Source organism: Mercurialis annua, linkage group LG6 (genome assembly GCF_937616625.2).
Source record: "Mercurialis annua linkage group LG6, ddMerAnnu1.2, whole genome shotgun sequence".
Taxonomy (NCBI): domain Eukaryota; kingdom Viridiplantae; phylum Streptophyta; class Magnoliopsida; order Malpighiales; family Euphorbiaceae; genus Mercurialis; species Mercurialis annua.
This window is the reverse complement of record NC_065575.1, coordinates 34,050,006-34,073,065: the sequence shown is the minus strand read 5'-3', so window position 1 is coordinate 34,073,065 and position 23,060 is coordinate 34,050,006. Positions and strand designations below refer to the sequence as shown.

General features: G+C 33.6%; 2 protein-coding genes across 2 annotated transcripts; both read left to right on the top strand.

Moving 5' to 3' along the window:
* Positions 1–2,022: 2,022 nt before the first annotated feature.
* On the top strand, positions 2,023–2,586 carry LOC126685876 (uncharacterized). The gene is made up of 2 exons (XM_050379854.2): positions 2,023–2,422; positions 2,512–2,586. Exons 1-2 carry the CDS (start codon positions 2,095–2,097, stop codon positions 2,526–2,528), a joined length of 345 nt encoding a protein of 114 aa, XP_050235811.1. The 5' UTR covers positions 2,023–2,094; the 3' UTR covers positions 2,529–2,586.
* Positions 2,587–12,286: 9,700 nt separating this feature from the next.
* Positions 12,287–14,607, top strand: LOC126687787 (sugar transport protein 2-like). The gene is made up of 5 exons (XM_050382343.1): positions 12,287–12,385; positions 12,721–13,116; positions 13,270–13,341; positions 13,640–13,726; positions 14,485–14,607. Exons 1-5 carry the CDS (start codon positions 12,287–12,289, stop codon positions 14,605–14,607), a joined length of 777 nt encoding a protein of 258 aa, XP_050238300.1.
* The last annotated feature ends 8,453 nt before the right edge of the window (positions 14,608–23,060 follow it).

Below are 23,060 nucleotides of genomic sequence, written 5' to 3'. Positions count from 1 at the left end.
GTATGAAAAATAGTATAAAGAATTAATTTGATTAATCGTTTAATGTGATTAAAACTTCGAATATACTGTTCTAAATTAATATTACGTTTTAATTTGATTAAAGGTTTCGTAGTATTAATGTTCATACGAATTGATAAGAAAAGGGGAAACAGAATAATAAAACTGTTTTTGAATAAGGATTAGTAAACTGTTTATGAAACTGTTCTAATTCTATTAGGAAAACTGTTTTTGAATAGGATTAGTAAACTGTTTGTGAAACTGGTTTTAATTCTATTAGTAATTCTGTTTTGAATAGGATTAGTAAACTGTTTGTGAAACTGTTTTAATTCTATTAGTAATTCTGTTTTGAATAGGATTAGTAAACTGTTTGTGAAACTGTTTTGATTCTATTAGTAATTCTGTTTTAAATAGGATTAGTAAACTGTTTGTGAAACTGTTTTAATTCTATCGAAAAAACTGTGTTTAATTATGTTATGAACATAATTTATAAAACTGTATTTAATTCTGCTATGAGCCGAATTAATGAAACTGTTGTTATTTAAGTGTTAAATAAATTGTTTCTGAACAGTTTTTAAGATGCAGTAATTAGGGTTTTGGGGTTATTTTAATCTGTTTTGAACATATTAAAATAAACCGTAATCAGTTAAGATTATTGATTTCGGATAAAGAAATTTTAATTCTGTTAAGAGTAACATGTGAGAAAAATTTCTGGACCCGCTAGTCGACTAGCGGGACTACCGCCTGGGGCTCTGCCCCCGGGCCCCGCCAGGGGCGCTGCCCCTTGGACCTTGCTTGGGGCGCTGCCCCCAGACCCCGCCAAGGGGCCGCGCCCCTTGGACCCCGCTGATACACCCCATTAAGGACCGTTATCCTTTTAAGCCGGCGTGTTTTTGTCATGTATTTTATTTTAATACTTTAATGATAAATTTTAAATATGATTTAAATTTTCATGAATAACATATTTATATGATTGTTGTTAAATATGATTTAAAATAGTAAAATAATATGTTTTTAATGTTTATCTTATTGGTTATATGCTTTGCATGATTATTTTACATGTGACAAGATAGGATAACTAAATAGGATAAATAACAAACCCTTATTTAATATTAAGTCTTCAATATACCTCCCATTGTAATAACACTTATCAAGACTTAGATTGCTATGTATAGGCTATGCCAAAGCATGATGTATAAAGTCATCTAAGTAAGATAAGTTGGATAAAAGTGATATCCATATGTTTGATTTGGTTAGACTTAACTAGGTTATCAAAATAGTTTTGAACCTAGGGTATAAGATAGAATATCAAGACTACATGTGATGTTAATATTCTATGTTCAAGAATTGCATGAGATGTAATTGGTAAAGTGTTACCTACCTAAATAAACCACACTTAAAGTGATAAGCCAAAGCTTACTTGAAGTAGGGTGAAATATGGATCTTGTCCCACTATTATTTTTCAATTGTTGAAATTAACATTAAGGGTTTTTATATGAATTATGGATATATGTTGTGGGAATTTTATTGTGCCTTTTATTAAATGCTACTTGCATATTTATTGTTGTAGAGATGGCTACAAACACTACACCTACTTCATCAGTGCGATCAATCCTTGAGAAGGATAAGCTCAATGGCACTAACTTTCCGGACTGGTGCAGAAAACTAAGAATTGTTCTTAGGCAAGAAAGAAAGGAATATATCCTTGATCAACCCCTCCCTGAGGAACCAGCTCCTGCTGCTACTAGAGCTCAAAGGGATGCTTATACGAAGCATCTCAATGACTCTACTGATGTCACTTGCATTATGCTTGGATGCATGGAGAATGAACTCCAAAAGCAAATGATGGAATTGGATGCGAACACCATGATTACTGATCTCATGGAAATGTTCCAAGAGAGAGAAAGAATTGAAAGGTTCAATATCATCAAGGATTTGCTTTCTTGCAAGTTGACTACTAGCGGCGCAGTTAGTCCTCATGTTTTGAAGATGAAAGGTCATCTTGAACATTTGGACAGGCTCGGTCTCCCAATTGCCCAAGAGTTGGCTACATACATTATTCTCCAATCTTTGCCTGAGGCTTATGATGGTTTCATCATGAACTTCAATATGCATAATATGGAGAAGACCACCACAGAGTTGCATGGGATGCTTCAAACTGCTGAAAAGAACATCAAGAATGAGATTAAGGATGTTCTTATGGTCAACAAGGGAAAGGGTATGAAAAGGTCTGGTAAGGGCAAGGGAAAGGCTTTCAAGAAGTCTAAACCCAAGTCCAAGCCCAAGACCAAGGATGAACCCAAAGCAAAACCGCCAAAGGAAGGAACTTGCTTTTTCTGCAAGGAACCTGGACATTGGAAAAGGAATTGCAAGAAATATCTGGATGATCTGAAGAAGAACAAGGGTAGTGAGACTACCACTTCAGGTATTCATGTTATAGAAATTAATCTTTCTACTTCTGATTCATGGGTATTAGATACTGGATCTGGATCTCACATTTGTACTAATGTGCAGGGTCTCAAAAGGAGTAGAAGTTTGACAAAAGGCGAAGTGGACCTACGAGTTGGCAATGGAGCAAGAGTTGCTGCTTTAGCTGTAGGGACTTATGAGTTATCTTTGCCTAGTGGACTTATTTTATATTTGAACAATTGTTATTATGTACCTACCATGTGTAGGAATATTATTTCTGTTTCTTGTTTGGACAAGGATGGTTTTGAATTTATTATTAGGAATAATAAATGCAGTATTTCGCATAATAACATTCTTTATGGATATGCTCCACGCAGTAGTGGTCTTTATATTTTAAATGTTGAAGACACTAATGAAAAATCAATCTATAACATCAATGCTAAGAAGTTTAAGTCAAATGATTTAAACTCTACTTATCTCTGGCATTGTCGTTTAGGCCATATAAATGAGAAACGCATATCAAAACTTCAAAGAGATGGACTTTTGAATTCATTTGATTATGAATCATTTGAAACATGTGAATCTTGTCTAATGGGCAAAATGACAAAAACACCTTTTATTGGACAAGGTGAAAGAGCTAAAAACTTATTGGGCCTTATACATACAGATGTATGTGGTCCATTAAGTACAAATGCTAGAGGTGGATTTCAGTACTTCATTACTTTTACTGATGATCTCAGTAGATATGGTTATGTTTATCTGATGAAACATAAATCTGAATCTTTTGAAAAGTTCAAAATATTTAAGAATGAAGTACAAAATCAACTTGGTAAAAATATTAAAACACTAAGATCTGATCGAGGTGGTGAATATTTAAGCCAAGAATTTGTAGATCATCTAAGAGACTGTGGGATCGTTTCTCAATTGACTCCACCTGGAACACCACAATGGAATGGTGTGTCTGAACGGAGAAATCGAACTCTATTGGATATGGTTCGATCAATGATGAGTCAAACTGATCTTCCAATCTCATTTTGGGGTTATGCTTTAGAAACCGCTGCATTCATTTTGAATAGAGTTCCATCAAAGGCAGTGGAAAAGACACCATATGAGATATGGACTGGAAAAACTCCTAGTTTGTCTTTTCTTAAGATTTGGGGATGTCAAGCTTATGTGAAGCGACTAATTTCAGATAAATTAGCACCCAAATCTGACAAATGCCTTTTTGTAGGATATCATAAAGAAACTAAAGGATATTACTTCTACAATGCTTATGAGAACAAAGTGTTTGTTGCTCGAAATGGTATCTTTTTGGAAAAAGAATTTATTTCCAAAGGAACCAGTGGGAGTACAGTACAACTTGAAGAAATTCAAGAACCACAAAATAGCATTGTACCAAGTATGGAACCTCAAAAGAATCAACAAGCAATTGCTGAACCAGTACAAGTACCACAAGGCCAAAGGAGGTCTGATAGGACACGTCATAATCCTATGAGATATGGATTTCTCATCACTGAGAACAATGATGTGATGATTGTTGATCAAGAAGAACCCACATCCTATCAAGAGGCCATAAATAGTCCTGACTCTGAAAAATGGCTCGAAGCCATGAGATCTGAAATGCAATCCATGTATGATAATCAAGTTTGGACCTTGATTGACCCAACGGATGGTGTAAAAACCATTGGGTGCAAATGGATCTTCAAAATGAAGACTGACATGGATGGCATTGTGCATACCTATAAAGCAAGACTAGTTGCAAAAGGTTTCAGACAAATACATGGTATAGACTATGATGAAACCTTTTCACCAGTTGCTATGCTCAAATCCATTCGAATTCTCCTTGCCATAGCTGCATATTATGACTATGAGATATGGCAAATGGATGTCAAAACAGCGTTTCTTAATGGAAACTTACTTGAGGATGTGTGCATGAAACAACCTGAGGGTTTTGCCAGTCCAGAGAATTCTGGAAAGGTTTGCCAGCTTCAAAAATCCATTTATGGATTAAAGCAAGCTTCTCGGAGTTGGAATCTTTGTTTTGATGAAGCAATCAAAGAGTTTGGATTCATCAAGAATGAAGATGAACCTTGTGTATACAAGAAGGTTAGTGGGAGCGCGATTGTTTTCTTAGTGCTTTATGTTGATGACATACTACTCATTGGAAACGACATTCCCATACTGCAAAATGTTAAATCATGGTTAGGGAAGTGTTTTTCAATGAAAGACTTGGGCGATGCTACTTATATATTAGGCATCAAGATCTATAGAGATAGATCTAGAAGACTCATTGGCCTAAGTCAAAGCACTTATGTTGATAAGGTATTAAACAGGTTTAGTATGCAAGACTCTAAGAGAGGATTCTTGCCAATGTCACATGGCATCAGTCTCAGCAAGACTCAGTGTCCTAAGACACAGGATGAGCGAGACCGCATGAGTAAAATTCCATATGCTTCTGCTATTGGATCTATCATGTATGCAATGTTGTGCACTCGACCTAATGTCTCGTATGCTTTGAGTACAACGAGCAGATACCAGTCAAATCCAGGAGAAAGTCACTGGGCAGCAGTTAAGAACATCCTTATGTACTTGAGAAGAACCAAGGATGCATTCTTGCTATATGGTGGTCAGGAAGATGAGCCGATTGTAAAGGGTTACACAGACGCTAGCTTCCAAACTGACATTGATGATTATAAATAACAGTCAGGATATGTGTTTTGTTTGAATGGAGGTGCTTTCAGCTGGAAGAGCTCGAAGCAGGACACCGTTGCTGATTCTACAACAGAAGCTGAGTATATAGCTGCTTCTGACGCAGCTAAGGAGGCTGTTTGGATCAAAAAGTTCATAACTGGATTAGGAGTTGTTCCTAGTATATCCGATCCAGTGAACTTGTTATGTGATAACAATGGGGCCATAGCACAAGCAAAGGAGCCCAGATCACATCAGCGATCCAAACACATACTTAGACGTTATCATCTCATTCGAGAAATCATTGAGAGAGGAGACGTGAAGATATGCAGAGTTTCGACAAATGATAATGTTGCTGATCCGTTAACTAAGGCTCTTCCACAGCCTAAGCATGAGAGTCATACTAGGTCCATGGGAATTAGATTTAATGTAGATTGGGCCTAGTGCAAGTGGGAGATTGTTAGTGATATGCACTAGGTCAATCATGTTTGACCATGTTTTGACTTTATCATTTTATTATTTATTGATTGGCAGTTTTTATCATTTTATATTAATGATTAAAATACTTGAATGGTTAATTCTTTCTAAGGTCATCGAGTATGTGACTTGATAGTAGAACCCTTAGGTTTAATAAAAGAATTATATACCATCTATCCCTAGTCTTAATAGAACATTGAGACTAGTATGATGTTGACTGATGATTATGTTTTACTAATCATGTATATGAGATATTAAGTCAAATCATAGGTGCTATTTGAGAAATAAGGCACTGGATGACCCACTGTGAGAATACTACATAGATCACTGTCATAAGTAATTCTCATTACAGTTCTATTAGTATAATCCTTTGACCTTGAAATCATCATGGATTTCTACATAGCTATTTCATATTTTGATACAGTCTTACATTATCTTTAACAGGATAATGGAATAGATTGTCATTGGATATGAAAGTAACTATGTGAGAAATGTGAGTGACTGAGAAGGAATTTGTCCCTCATTTATTTGAGTAAGATATCTATGGGCCCCTTGAAGAAGATAGACTGAAGAAAATGCATGGCCATGCTAATTGATAAGAAGTTATCATTTTCAGTCTACTTAGAGTCAAGAAACTAATGATTGAATGTTATAAGGATGACATAACTATGCCTTATATTCAATCTGGATATCGAGAGACAAAGGGATTAAAATATTATTGTAAATGGTTAAATCGGATTATCGATATTCATATAACTTGGGTAGTCATAATGTCTTGCTAGAGGCCACTTATGACTTGTGGGCTGAAATAGGGATTTCGAGCCTACTGCCAACGTTATATGAACCTACAGGGTCGCACACTAAGAACAGGCCCAAAACAGTTATGGGTTGTACAAGCCCAATGTGATTAAGTGATTAATTATATATATATATATATATATATATATATATATATATATATATATATATATATATAATTCGTAATATATATATATTAATAAATATATATATTAATTCGAAATTTAAGGATAAGTGTTTTCCTTAATTTATTATTTTTGGAAAATAATAAATATAGTAATTAATATATATGGATAATTATCAAAAAGGAGTTTTTGATAAACATAAACTTGTAGAATTGCAATGAGATTGAAATTCGAATTTGTCTCAAACCCTAGTGTTATTTATCACTATAAATACTCATTAAGTAGTTGGTTTGAAAATGACGAAATTCATTATTCACTAAATCACTAAAATTCGAAATTGCTTGTGAAGCAATAGTGCTAGCACACAAGCACTAGTTTTGGCTAAGGTCTGTTTGTGTGGATACTCGTAGAGGACGCGTTCTTTTGGAGGCGTTTCTGATCCGAGGCCAGGTATCACCAAAGTGAACCACCTCCTTCCTTCCTACATTGCTGTTGAATTCGACATACAAGTAAGTAATTATTCTGTTAATTCGAATTACATGGATCTTGGTTTGGGTTTTTAGATAAATTTTGAAATTCCGCTGCGTTATGAACCTATAAAACCCAACAGTTGTATGAATTAGGGTTATTTGTTTGGTTAATTAGAATTAGAAGAAAAATGCAAAAAAAAATTCCTATAGTTTTAGAAAGTGTAAAAAAAGTCCATATAATTTTAAATAAAAAATTAATTATTATTTTAATTTTTTAAATGACACGTCAGCTGATGATTAAGCAAAATTAGCTGACATGGCTGCCATGGAGTCAATTTTTTTAGGTTAGGGTGCAATTGAAAACGAAAGGTCATAATGCGTAAAATTGTTGATTTTGCAACGTGAGGGTGCAAATGAATTGTGGCTAAAAGGTGAGGGTTTTTTCAGAGGATTAGCCTATATGAAAATGCATCAATTGCTCTAATTCCCACATTCATCATAGACTTAAGAACCTTTCCTTGAACTAGTAACTGTTCGCACACTTCGTAGTAAATGTCATTCTTCAGGTGTTGCAAAAGAATGATTATGTTCATCAACAAAACATATTACCTTCCATTGTTCTTGTTCATCAACAACAAAACGAACCATCGCTTTGCATCCTGTTCTACCATCTAACCTATTGAAAGATACCTCACCTAATATCTCATCATTCTTGTATCCTTGCTTTGAACAATAATACTCTTTTGTTCTAATTTTTTAGTGCCCGCATAATATGCTTGTTTTCCCTTTCTAATGCTAAATCCTTTGCAAAATCCATAATCACAATACAACTCGTAGGCCTCTGTTTCGTTGCTCACAACTTGACCCAATAATGTATCATCTTTTAGAGTTTCATAATTTTTATTGATTTCTTTCACATTAGGAACATTCTCATCATTAAAAATATCTTCAACATTTTCTGAATATATAACTTCATCACTGCCAAATTAAAAAAAATTCCATATCTACATTTATATCATAGATTTAAGGTTTAATGGCGTAAAAAATCATAAACTTTAGCGTGTTTTGCAAATTTAACATAAACTTTTAATTTTGGCAAATTAATTCACAAACTTTTGATTTTTTGCAATTTTAACACCGATCAATTTTTCTTCAAAAAAATAGAGAAAAATGCTGATGTGGACGCCGGAATAGTGGTTATTCCGGTGTACACATCATCATTTTTTTCACAAAAAATTGATCGGTGCTAAAATTGCCAAAAATCAAAAGTTTGTGTATTAATTTGCCAAAATTAAAAGTTTATGTTAAATTTGCAAAACACGCTAAAGTTTGTGATTTTTTACGCAATTAAGCCTAGATTTAACTAGGAAAGACAACTAAACAACTACAGTATCATAACTTACAAAGAAATTTTTTTAATTTGAATAAATTTGAGGTGAATTAAACAAATTGTTAAAGAAGTGGAGATAAAAATGTTATTACCTTAGCATAATAATTGAAGTTGTAGTGCTGAGACAAAATTTGTTCTTGAATTGTAATCTGCTAATTACCTACAATTCATCAAATAGTAAGTATAATTTAATATTAAATTGTAGCAAATAACTAATAGATAATGCAAGAAATTGTCAATACTTTTATATGAGAGTGAACTTTGCCGTAGTGAATTGCAAATGATAAGGAATTAGAGAATTAGAGAATTTGCAGGTGATTGAGTTTTATCATTAAAGTATTTTGGTGTTCCATAAATTCATTGATTAAATAAAGGGTCAATTCCTAAAAAAATCACAAACTTTACATGGAGTTTCATTTTAATCATGACCTTTAAAAATTGTCATTTAAAGGCACGAACTTTCATTTTATTTCAAATCTATCATAAAAGTAAAATTCAGTGTATTTTATCTGACTAAAAATTCCTAATCCTAGATACTCTACCTGAAAGATAATAAGATTTGATGTTGATTAATAACATGGGTCTTTAATTAATGGTTTAGTGAAGAATTTAGTCAATAAAAATACATTGAAATGATAAATTTGAAACAATATGAAAGTTCGTGCCTTTAAATGACAACTTTTAAAGATCATGATTAAAATGAAACTTCGTGTAAAGTTCGCGATCTATTTAGAAATTAACCCTTAAATAAATATTTATTTATTTGCAGTGTTAATAATTTTTTTGTTTTGACAATTCTCTTAATCATTAAATGTAGAGAGTTAACTATAGTTAGGTGTATTCTCTCTTTTAAAGTAAAAGTAATTACTTTTAAATGACTTTAACACATGTTAGTATTTTAATGGAGAGTCCATAAAATGACGTGGCGAACTCAGTTCAGCCATGTAACACCCCGTATTTTTCTAGCTTGTTCCGTTAAGCCTTAACGGTATCTTGGATTCGTTTGAGTGGTTCGACCACTTAGATTCGCGTTTCAAAGGTTCCAAACCTTTTAAAATGTGTTTTAAGATGTACTAGAAGTAATCTCGGAGTTTGAAACGTTTTCGATTTCAATTTCAAAATCTCAAATTTTCATCGGAGGCAGTAGCATTTCGCGGGCGCGACATGCATGAATCACGGGCGCGATTCATGTATCGCGGGCGCGATATAGGTGTAGCGGGCGCGATGCGTGCACTGTGCAGTTCGCTGATTTCTATTTAAACTCACCTTAACTCGACCTAAAACAGATTTTAAACACTTTTAACTTCTCTAAAACCCCTAATTCGGCTGAGGCTCTATCTTAGGTCATTCCTCCATCATTTCATCTCAATTTTGATTCTTGGTAAGTGTTCCTAACCATTCCCTTGTGATTTCATCTATAGTTCGTCAATTCTAGGAGTTCTAAATCCTATAGCCTATATGTGTGTGATTGTAGGCTGATTTGGGTTGGTTGAATTTTGAGTTTTATTGCTATTAACCTAATCAAGAGGTATGTGGTTCAATTCCCTTTTCTTATGTGGTGTAGAGATTGCTAGATCGTTGTATGAATCAATACTTTGGGTGATTGATTGTATTTCTTTATTGCTTTGATTTATAAATTCTGGAAATCTTAACTTGATGTTATATTAGTCTCTTGAATTTCAATTGTACATTGGGTGATTTGGTTTTAATGTTATAATTGATAGACTTATCGAATTGCTAAAGGTTTTGGGTTATAAACTGTTTTTGATGCTTATTTAAAAATCTGGAAATTTCTTAAAAACTAATCTTAGGTTGCTAGGCATCAAACATACATTGGGTGTGTTGGGGAAATCTTGTAAACGGATTTCAACATCTTTTGATTAATGCTTTTGAGATAAAATTCTGTTTTCAGATTAAACTAAAATTTGGAAATTTCAAAGTAATGGATCATAGGGTAATAGATGCTAAACAATACATGGGGTGATTTTGAGAAATGGTTTAAATGGAATAGCGTATAGTTTGGTTAACATTTTTGAATTTAAACTCGGTTTGAACTTATTACTAAGGGCTGGAAATTGTTTAGAAGATGGTTTAAAACTTGTTAAAAGAATGTTAGATTATCGTAGGTTGTGGTTTAATGTAAATTAAGTAATATAAGGCATACAAGGTGTTATATGTCATGTAAGGTTTCGATTGAACTATTTTAGCTTCAAGATAATACTTGAAAGGTGTTGAGTTTATTGATTCTATTTGAGGTGACTTAAATAAATGTACTTGGGGTGCTACTTGCTAAGTGTTAGCAAGCTTAATTGTTTATGGCATTATTAAGTTACGGTGTGAGTTCTTATTTAAAATAAATTTGATTTTATTTAAGGTTTGACTAAAGACTTTGGTTTTAAACTTGGTTTATGGATGGGTCGGGTTAGACGTGGTCTCCCGACATGTTGTGTTGAGCTATACTGCAGTAAGGCTAACACACTACTTTGGGAACTGTAATTGTTTTGAAAGACTATTTAAGTATTTAAGTACTTTGGTTTCGTTTTAAAAGATAAGAACTCACCTAAGCTTAACTTGCCTTATTTGTTAATAAGTTGTATGGATATTTGGTGATATTTTAATTACCTTGTTTGAATCTTTGGTTGTTGTGTTGTGAAATGCTAGTCCTATGTGGAGTCTAGTATTCTTAGAGTTAGGGATTGTTCGGATTTTGACTTATATATGTTTTAGACCCGTCCACTGCTCGTGCTTCGAAGTCTACGCAGGGTTAGCTGTTTGCCAAGATTCATGTGGACAAGCAAGCAGTGAGTTTGTAGTGCTATTTACCGCTTTATTAAGTACCGCATCGTATTTTAATATTATAAATGTTTGTGAACTGTTTTTACGGATTATGGAACTGGATTGAAACGAGCTACTCGATAGGCTTGTATCGAGACTGTGTGCACCGGTAAGTACTCTGGGAAACGGCAGACTAAAGTCTTGCTTACGCTGGTATATATTTATGACGAGGATTTGTTCCCGTCCACTCTGGGTTTATCAGTATGCTATGTCATACTTACGCTGTGATCATTTCAATACTGTTTTTCCATAATCATATTATATTAGTATAAAAATGTTTTGATTTAAGGGTTTTAAACTTAATAAATGTAAATAGTATTGCGAACTCATCTCAGTATATCTGACCCCGTTGTTTTCCCAAATTTTCCAGGTTTATGATTTGAAAGCCGGTCCACTCCGATTCTTTTGATTCCTCGGAGGTTTTTATGTTATTAAACTAGTTTCTATTTTCAAACTCTTAGACCGCAGTAGAGCTAGTTTATATATTACATTTGTTATTGCATTGGGATTGTCGATTAGACCGATTGTTTATTTTAGCATGTTTACACTGGAACATTTTATTATTATATTTAAGGCATGCTGTTGAGCATTTCAGATATTTAAGTTATTTATAATAGAACTGTATTATAAACTGCTAGACTTAAGTTGGAGTCTCGGTTGCCCCGAGCAGTTTTTCTGCAGGTTTAGATGTTCATTTGATTTCCGCAAGGCTTGCTACGGGTTTGGGTACAACCATACCCACACCCTAGCGCCGGTCACGATTCATGAAATTGGGTCGTGACAAGCCAAGAATTTATCCATTTCAACAATGTACCATGAAAATATCCAACTCAATTTTTAAACATAAAACTGCTAATTTGCTATTTATATGTTACACTGATATTTTTTACTGTGTTTAACGTTGATTATGTGATTCCCGGAATAGCACTATAAATCAATATCATTTTCATTTTACTTTCTTTAGGAGGAGTTCTTGATATGGACAGTTATATGGTCACGTTTTCTTCTAAACTCTACACAAAAAAAAGCATTACAATCTCGACAATAATTGCGGATTTGGTAATCTTCAGCTTCAGTGGTATATTTCTTCCCTTTACATGGCAGCTTCAATATCGATGTTGTTTGCTTTTTCCTTGAAGAATATATGGGAAAGTCAACTTTTTGTTTTGATGGCACTGGGAATCGTACTAACAGTTGTTAGTTCTGGTTAATTTTTATTATTGTTAATTTTAAATGTTTTTTAAATAAAAATGATTTAAAAAATTAATAGCTACTAGTCTTTATTATTTTAAAATTTTATGTGCAAGGTAAAGAATAACTTGTTTACAACCGTAAATTACAAAAAGTAATGGAGAGTTTAAATTTTCACCACCTTATAATTTAGAGTGTAGGATTGGTTGTTAACTTTTAGTCTCTTATAATATATTATTTTTTACAAATATAGAATTCGTAAAAAGTTATTCAATCTTCCTTATAGAATTTAAATAACATAGCTTTTAATAATCAATGCACCTATAATTTCTGATGCTAGGTAATACCAACCATTATTACTGAGATGGAGTTAGACAGAATGAGCGGATTGAATATAGAACTTGGACGTTCAATGGCTGTTGGTACAACATTAGCTATAGGGCTGAATTATTCTGCTTCATATTTTCATGTGTGGGGGTGGAGATTTTCAACTGGATTTATAATTCAAGTTGCATTTCTCTTACTCATGATATATTTCTATATTTTTGAGACACCTTCCTGGTTGTTGGAGTATAGAAAAATAAGTGAATCTAAAGTTGTGCTGGGAATGGTGCTGAACGCAATCCATGTGGATCACATGTGTGCAGAGATTGATGAAAATATTTTAAGAACGAAAGTTGTTAGTCATCTACAAGTGATATTGCATCATGAAAGCCGCCCAGCTTTAGTAATCATGGTAGTAGCGCAAATTTTAGTTCAACTTTTAGGATTTTCTATGCACACCAACTATGGGCCGTTTCTACTTCAATCACTGGGCTATACTTTGCATGAAGCGTTTCTCTTTCCGCTGGTGTGTTATTTTTTGAACACTGTGGTCATTTTCTTTCAGCCATGGATTTTTTGGAGATTCGGAAGGAGGAGACCTCTTATTATAGCCTCTATTCTGATGCTATCATCTCTGGTACATATAATTTATATAAATTCTTATTACTATTTATTTATTTTATTATTTTAAGAGAAATTAGGTACATAATTTTATACTTATTTTGGATTCTAAATGATTTTTTTAGAGAATAGAAACAAGAACTTAAAAATTAGAGTTAGTGAAAAGAAACATAGATTGGAATTCTTTTTAAATATCATTTCCAAAATTTAGTTGGGGCATGTATTTAACTCAAATAATAAAAAAACATAAAATACTAAAGGAAATTTTTTAAAATTGAATAAGTGTATATTAACTATGTTTAATTTTCATGCAGGCGTATGTTTCAGTTATATTTTACTTGTATGTCGACTCACATTTCTTACTTCAAAGTTCTATTGTTTACGTCATTATGGGTTTGACCGTAACATATATCGCTGCTAATAGCATTTGTTTCGGGTCTGAAGCATGGCTAGATGTATCATTCCCACTACACAGTCGTGCAATTGGATCCCTTTTGAAGACTGCTACTTCTATGCTTTTTAGTTTTCTGACAAATATGTTTTCCACGCGTTTGGCTTGTACTCTAGGTGTGCACATGTTTCTGTATTATAGTTTTTGTAGTTTAGTCATGGTTTTATTTATTTTGTTATTAGTGCCCGAGACTAGAGGAGTATTTATGTATAGTATGGCTAGACTTGTTTGGAGCTAACATTGGCTATGGAAAAAGTATGTATCTTATCACGATATTTATGCATAAGATTTTTTTTCATTTCATTTATAAAATGAAATACACTGTAAGTTCAAGTGCCGGTTAGTGCAACGTGCCCCGCAGAGAGAGACCAGAGTTGTAAAAATATAAGATTTTGAATATTAAAGAAAATGATAATATCAAGTAGGACGTCCATGTTTAAGGATTTGAATAAGAAAATTTGGATATCGGCATTGGATAAAGTAAGAAATGATGATATTAAAAGAAATTGTCGGAATATAAATTAATTAGATATTAGAATAGTATTATTTATTTGGATATAAACAATACGTAAGTATCAGAATAAAAATAATTATTTGATCGTTTCGTTGAAAGATAAGTTAAAAGAAAAGATTGATTAAAGCTAAAAAATGAAGAATCAAATAAGCAAATTAGCCAAAAATATATAAATGAGATAGCATTTGAAATAGAAATCAGAGCATAAGAAACTTAAGAATGAAGGAGAAGAGAAGGGTTTGAGCGATCAAATTTGCGATCATCACAGTTTCTTCTTTCGGACTCGGAATTGTATGATATTCGTTGCGTTGGATTAAGAATTCAATTCTCTACCTTTCTTAAGCATCAAATAAAGGTAAGAGTTCAGTTTTGAATTAGGGGTTTGATCTTATATGGGTTGTTTTGATTTTACACGTTGTGGATGGATCGAACTAACCGAAATCATGTCGTTTTGAAGTTTTTGTTAAGTTTGAATTGGGTTTTGTGTGATCATGTTTGGCTAGTATGACAAAAATATTTTGAAGTTTTTCAGAGGTCAGAAAATGTATAATCCTTACATCCTACGGTCATCAGATTGTGCCACGAGTCCTAAATTATGGCACATAAGTCAAGTAGGTCGGGAATGGAACTCGACTTAAGAAGCATAATTGAGAAAAGAATAGTAAGCAGGTGATAGTATAATAATTTGAAGTATAAATTTTTATTCGTCGGAGCAATTATCAGCAGGACTTATTAAAAGTTAAGGAAATATAAAATAAAAGTATAAGTCCCGAGCTAATAATTTTCATGATAACATTCGTGAAATAATAAGAATTAATTGAAAAAGAAATTCCGAAATGAATTGGAAATCAAGCACGACGGTTAATTGGAAATTTGAGTATTAGTGAAAATTAGGGCTCCTTCTTCTCCCTTTTGGCTTCAAAAGGCTAAACACCAATCCTTCGTCACTATCACCATGATTCTTCTCCATTCTTCATGAATTTTGATGCAAATTATCACTATTCTTCAAGCTAAACAATGTAAGATCATCGATTAGTAATTTCTATGGTTCAATTTAGTGATTTGATGATCATAATTTCTAGGGTTTATAATCAAAATTTGATGATTTTGCTTATGATTTGTCTAAGGTACAATTAAGCTTCCTTTGAGTGTAATTGATGGGGTATTGTAGTTTGAACCCTTCGGCTATGGAGCTTCATGAAGGGTAAGGAATTTCTGAAATTTTTTAACTATGATTGAATAAATTGGATGATAGTCTTAGCTTATGTATTCAACATCTTCATTGAATTGATGATGTTTGATGTTTGTTTGAGTAAGCATGATTGTTGTGTGTAAATTGGTATGAATTGTTGGTTTATGGTTCAGCCATAGACTGAAGGTGATGGTATGAGTTAAGTTGATGATTACGGATATGATTTTGAGTATATAGAGCTGAATTAGGATGAGTTTGGGCTGATTAAGATTGAAGGATGTATGATTGAAAAATGGCATGTTTAGTTCAACAAAAGTGCGTAGTTTATGGCTAAGTATTTTGAATGGTGCTTAGACATGAAATGAATGTGTTTATGGTGAGATATAAGGGCTGGATAGGGATTGGTATCAAGGTATGCTAGCAATAGGTTTCAAATCTCGACGAGTCATAAGTTACGAGTCAAGTACACGCGAGATAGTTTAACGATATTGCAAAAATATGAGCTGCAGAACAGCCATATCGCGAGAGCAATATATCTAGTTATATAACTCCGAATTAAGTTCTGTTTCTTGGTACGGAAACTTAAGGATGTTATCTAAACCATTCTAGATATATTTTTCTGCTAATTTGACCTTTAGGTGGCTTGAATAAATCAGAATATTATGTCGCGCGTAACAGCCCTGAACTTTAGGACAACCCTAAGGATTAATTTTCGGGCTAGTTTGTGACAACTTCGGGTGCTAGTTTTAGTCTGAGACCTAAACGAAAGTCGTAGATGATATCTTGAACTTTAATAATATCAGTTTCGTTTAGGGGTCATACTATTTTACTGTTATTTGATACGAAAATCAAATAACATCTTATTCGACTACAAAGTCAATAGTTTGTGTATGTAATATCCCGTATTTATTTATTTATTATTTTTAAATTATTATTTAAAGTCTGTTGCGGATTTGTGGTTTGAGTTAATTATTTGGTTTGCTCCATGAATTAAGTAAATCCATGAAAGCAATAAAACCCATGCAAAAACTTAGGCCCATAATGAATTTTTGGCTAACGCAAATGTTGGTTTGGCCATGCACTTTGAATTTAATCTTCACTTCCATGCATGGCCCATCCATTTGAATGTAATCTTCACTCTTATGCATTTTACTGTGGCCCATACCTTTAATTACCTATTCTCTATAACTGTATACTACGGAAATCTTCTTTTATATATATATATATATATGTATATGTATATGTATATATGTATATGTATATGTATATGTATATATGTATATGTATATGTATATGTATATGTATATATGTATATGTATATGTATATGTATATGTATATGTATATATGTATATGTATATGTATATGTATATGTATATGTATATGTATATGTATATGTATATGTATATGTATATGTATATATATATATATATGTATATAGCATGTTCTTAACCCTAATTCTTTCCCTCACTTTCATCAAACCCTAACCGTCTCTAAGTCCTAACAAAACACTGATTTCATACGTTCAAAATCCGTCTCTCATTAGCTTTGGATCGTAAGTTTATCTCTTTATTTTCTGTTTTAATTCAATAATCGTCACGTTTCGTTTTTAATCAATATCTCATTCGTTTTAGCATCGAATAGGGATCCGTCTCGTCTCAGCTGCAGTAGACTCAATCCTCTACAATCATGAGTTTTGAAATTCATTATATGGTACGCAAATCTTCCCATATTGGACGCCGTACGGTTCACTGTTTTAATTTTATGAAAACTGTTTTGTTCTTGATTTTCTATCATTTTGCTCTTGCCTTATGATGTGATTCTTGTGTGGCTGAGATCGTATCTCAGGGTTAGCTTGGTGCAATTGTGTTGCTATGAGGTTAATAATATCCTTGTTTCTTCATGTGTCGGCCAAATTTCTAATTAAGGTTACTGCTACTTTTTTTTTGTTTTAGTTTTCTTGGAATTTTTGGTTGGTGGGAATGGTTAATTTCAAAAGCTATATGACTTGTATTTGGTTTTTGTTCACTGTTTCAACGAGTATGACATTTTATTTCTTGCTTGTTTGAGTTTGAATATGGCAGTGTTCATTTTCTGGATTCATTATCTTTGAAATTGGCGGGAATATGGTTGTTGTAATTGTGTGTTGGCCATAATGACCACTCGGTGTGAGTATAGCTCTCGGGACCAAATAGAGTAACTCGGTGTAGCACAGCTCTCGGAACTCTGGATATGGTATAAGTGTGGTCAGTGGTAACTCGGTGTAGCTCAGCTCTCGGGACCAGGCCTACTGGATTATGTTATATTATTTAGAATTGTGGATTAGGATTCCAACTATTATTCGTAATATCGTTATTAAATGTTTTAAACGGTTTTAAAGGCTTTTCACTTGATAAATGTAAATAGTGCTATAAACTCATCTCTGTATATCTGACCCCGTTGTTTTTCCAATTTTTCCCAGGGTTATGATCTGAGAGAGTCTGGTGATCTCCGTTTTTACTTTTCTCGGAGGTTTCATTTATTTTAGTAAAACTATCAAACTGTTTTATTCTTAGACCGCAGTAGTTGACTAGACGTCTTTATTTTATTACAGTTGTTTGTCGGATTGGTCCGACTGGATATATTGCTTTGGCATGTTTAAAATTATTCACTCTGGTTATTTTTATGCCATATTGGAGACTCGTAGTTGAACGAGTATTTTTTTATATTAAATGTTAAATATTATAACTGCTAGAATTAGGCTGAAGTCTCGGTTGCCCCCGAGCATTGGTTTCTTGCAAGTTTATTATAATTGTATATTAACCGAAAGGCTAGCTACGGGTTTTGGTACTACATTACCCATACCCTACCGCCGGTCACGAAAATGGGTCGTGACAGTGCAACTAGTAAGGTATCGGGTTTATATTCGATAGTACAATGAGTCATGCCTATGTGGTTAATTCATGAGTCTTATGTATCTATCGAGTTAGATCCTAATTTGATATATCTTTAATAAATGTCCTAGATTCGACAAGTTAGCCTATGAATGGACAAGGTGTCAAGATCCAATTTTATGGATCGCGACCGGCGCTAGTGTATGAGTATGGTTGTACCAAAACCCGTAGCAAGTCTTGCGGAAAACCACCAATCAAATAAATCTGCAGAAAATCCAATGCTCGGGGGCAACCGAGACTTCAACTTAAACTAACAGTTTAATATAAGTACTTCTATTAAATAAAAATAACCAGAGTTAAATAATAATAATGCCAAAGCATTAAATAAAACCAATGAGACAAATCCGACAAATAGACTAGAATAATATAGACTTCTAATTTACTACTGCGGTCTAAGAATAAAAGTAGTTTGACAATTTATTAAAAGAAAATAAACCTCCGAGGAATAAAGATTCAGAGATCTTCAGACTCGCTCAAAATAATAAACCTGGAAAATTTGGAAAAACAACGGGGTCAGATATACTGAGATGAGTTCGCAATACTATTTACATTTATTAAGTTTAAAACCCTTAAATCAAAGAAGTTTATACTAATATAGTATGATTATGGAAAACAGTATTGAAATGATCCCAGCGTAAGTATGACATAGCATACTGATAAACCCAGAGTGGACGGGAACAAATCCTCGTCATATATATACCAGCGTAAGCAAGACATTAGTCTGCCGATTCCCAGAGTACTTACCGGTGCACAGTGTCTCGATACAAGCCTATCGAATAGCTCGTTTCAATCCAGATCCATAATCACTTAAAATAGTTCAAAAGCATTTATAATATTAAAATAAATTGTGGTACTTAATAAAGCGGTAAATAACACTACAAACTCACTGCTTGCTTATCCACGTGAATCTTGGCAAACAGCTAACCCTGCGTAGACTCCTAAGCGCGAGTAGTCGAAGAGACTAAAATAATAAATAAGTTAATATCCGAACAACCCCTAACTCTAAGATTACTAGACACCACATAGGACTACCACAATTAATAAGTCAGATAAAATCACAGAGAAGCACAATTCTCAAATAAATTATAATGCCGTAATAATTCAAGACTATTGAGTACGCACTTAAATCCAATCCGAAAATATTATTAAAATAATATTTAAATGATAAATAAATAACTCCATTTTTCAATTATTGGGTTAGCCGAGTTTCTTAAAACTACCAAGCTATACTTACATGTCGGGCAACCCAAGTTGTCACGACCCATTTTCATGAATCGTGACCGGCGCTAGGGTATGGGTAATATAGTACCGAAACCCGTAGCTAGCCTTCCATATAATTCATAAACACATAAACCTGCAGAAAACCAATGCTCGGGGGCAACCGAGACTTCAACCTAATCTAGCAGATATAATAATCAACAGTTAATATAACATGCTTATTCAATTCTGATTCTAAAATAGATTTATCATAAACCAATATAAATAATATAACATGCCAAAGCAATATATCCAGTCGAACCAATCCGACAAAATAAACAATAATAATTAAGACGTCTAGTTACTACTGCGGTCTAAGAATAAAACAGTTTTACAATTTTATTAAAATAAAAGGAACCTCCGAGGAAAATTAAATGCGGAGATCACCAGACTCTCTCAGATCATAACCCTGGGGAAAATTGGGAAAACAACGGGGTCAGATATACTGAGATGAGTTCATACCACTATTTACATTTATTAAGTGGAAAACCTTTAAAACGTTTAAAACATTTAATAATGATATTACAGATAATAGTTGGAACCCTAATCCACAATTCTAAATAGTAATCATATCCAATAGGTCTGGTCCCGAGAGCTGAGCTACACCGAGTTACCACTGACCACACTTATTCCAGAGTCCCGAGAGCTGAGCTACACCGAGTTACTCTACCTGGTCCCGAGAGCTCTGCTCACACCGAGTTACCACATTTCCATAAATACCTTACCCAGATCAATACCGTTGCGCACGCAGTCCTAATGATGCCCATTAGGTAGCACGTTCCAACTAAGAGCCATAATATAAAAACAGTTCGAAATATACGTACAGTATATATATTTAATATTAAAATAACAATTTACTTAATAAAGCGGTAAATAGTAAATATAAACTCACTGCTTGCTAATCCGCGTGAAATACCGGCAAGCAACTAACTCTGGTTCGCCTCAGAAGCACGAACAGTAGACGAGTCTAGACAAATAAAATAATTATTAAAATCAGACCCTAACTCTAAAGAGTACTAGACACCACTTAAGACTAGCACAATTAACACGTAGTAATAAACAATCCAAAATAACACAAATATATCCAAAAGGTAATAAAGCCTAATTAATATAAGTCTATTGAGTTCCCGCTTAAAATCCAATTTATAAATATTATTTAATAATTTTAAATAATAAATAATTTCCAAATAGTGGGTTAGCCGAGTTACCAATAACTACTAAGCTAACCTCACTTGTCGGGTGACCCAAGTCTAACCCGATTCAAAACGTTTATCAAATATAAACCCGAGTTTATATTTATAAAAAAAGTTCCATAAAATAATAAATCATTTTAAAAGCGGAACTCAATAACTTCAATTCAAAGTAACCCAAGTTACAACCCCAAAAACTTAGTTAAATAAATCAAATAAAAATTCAGGAACCAAATTGTATTTTAACCAAGTAGGGACTAAATGGTACTTTTGCCAATTAGGGGCTAAATTGCACTTTAGCCAATTTGATTTCCAAAAATCAAATTAATTACTTTTATTTACAATTAATACAAAATACAAAGTTATAAATCAAAAATCCACTTAATTAAGTTATAGAAATAAGTTCAGGGGCTAAATTGTAATTTAGCCAAGATTATACCAAATCGAAAATCAAAGTTAAATATAATTACCCGAGTAATTATATTAGCTTAATTTAATAAAACTATCGTTCTAATAATTAAATTTACAAAAACCGAATGAAAGCAAATTATTAAATAAAGTGCAACTTCAAGCATTTATTTGATTTAGCTAAAACATTTTGGTGATTTGAATGGTTAGTTAACCATCTTCTCTATTTGAACAAACATAAACCTGCCCACATGAATCTCCAACAATAACCCCATCTCAAAACCAAAACAGTAGGTACAACCATCAACACCAAACTTGTATCTAACCAATTTATTCAAACAAAAGCATGAGATTAAGGTTTGCAAAGTACATGGATCAAGCCAAAGCAAAAGCAAGAACTAATCTTAATCACTCAATAAAACCCATAACAGAAACACCAAGAATATGAACACGGCAGTGAAGAAATCAAGTAACGAAGAACTCAAACCGAAACAACACAATCCAATCAACTTAGTTATGAATCTAAAATCTTCCCAGACATCTTATATCAAAAGGAAACACAAAATCAAGCCAAAGGAATAAGCAACGCATCGGCAGAAACAATAATCAAGAACAGAACAAAGCCAAAACAGAAAACGGAAACCGTACGGCGAATGGAAACGAGGTCGATCACGTACCGTTCAACGAAAACGAGGTGGGGAATCGAAGGTATGTGAGTCTAGAACGTCTGAGATCAAACGGTTTTGATTTCGATCTAGAAACGAGCAAGAACGAATCAGAAAACCGAAAGGCGTTTCAAAATGAAAACTGAAATTTAACGAAACCAGAAAACTTACTGAACAGCGACCTTTGGAGGACGATAACAGCTTCGATACTCAGCGAAATAACAAACGGAAAACGGCTAGGGTTTCAGTGATGAGTGGTGAAGATTTTCTCTTTAGAAGTCGATCTTAAATATCGAGAGGAGATGGGTCGAAAATGAGTACGAAGTGGGCTGGGCGAAGGGGTCCAAAAGACAGATCTGTTCCCGAACGGGAATGGCCAAAATTGGCCTGCTTCCGTTCGGGAAAGGGCCTGGTCCCGAACGGGACCAGGCCTGAAAAAGGATTCTCGTTCGAGAATCCTTGGATTCTCGAACGGAAGCCTTCGTTTTTCTCAGGTCTCAAATGAGACCTGAGTCAAACGAAAGTGGTTCAACCATTTCGGTTGAACCACGACCCAAGGAAGAAGTTTATTTTTTTTAAAACCGAACCAAAAAATGAATCGAACCACAAAAATTTACGAAACTTCAAATACCCCTCAAAACACATCCATAACCACGTCGGAAATTAACAAAATAAAATTTAAAATTTTACGGGATATTACATTCTCCCCAACTAATTAAAAATTCGTCCTCGAATTTAACACGATAAGAAATTACCATCAGATCAACACGTAACACAGGTAAAAATCATAAAAGTCACAGAAATCAAGATATTGTACCTCACGGAAAAAGAAAAGGATAGCGATTCCGCATATCCAACTCGGTCTCCCAAGTACACTCCTCTACAGAATGATTGCGCCAGAGAACTTTAACCATCGGAATCTCCTTGTTCCGCAGTTTACGCACTTGCGTATCAACAATCTCAACTGGCTGCTCCTCATAGGACAGCTCCGGGTCAATCTCAACACTCTGAGGCACAATCACGTGCGAAGGATCAGAAATGCACTTTCTCAACATAGAAACGTGAAACACAGGGTGTACTAACGACATGTCTGGCGGTAGAACCAGACGATAAGCCACAGCTCCAAT

What these genes read in the sequence shown, in the direction of transcription:
- LOC126685876 (XM_050379854.2), top strand. Translation starts at nt 2,095, where the DNA reads ATGAACTTCAATATGCATAATATGGAGAAGACCACCACAGAGTTGCAT.
- LOC126687787 (XM_050382343.1), top strand. Translation starts at nt 12,287, where the DNA reads ATGGCAGCTTCAATATCGATGTTGTTTGCTTTTTCCTTGAAGAATATA. An exon ending in TTCTGATGCTATCATCTCTG is followed by an intron (nt 13,342 to 13,639) that starts GTACATATAATT and finishes ATTTTCATGCAG; the next exon opens with GCGTATGTTTCAGTTATATT. An exon ending in ACGTCATTATGGGTTTGACC is followed by an intron (nt 13,727 to 14,484) that starts GTAACATATATC and finishes CATTTGAAATAG; the next exon opens with AAATCAGAGCATAAGAAACT.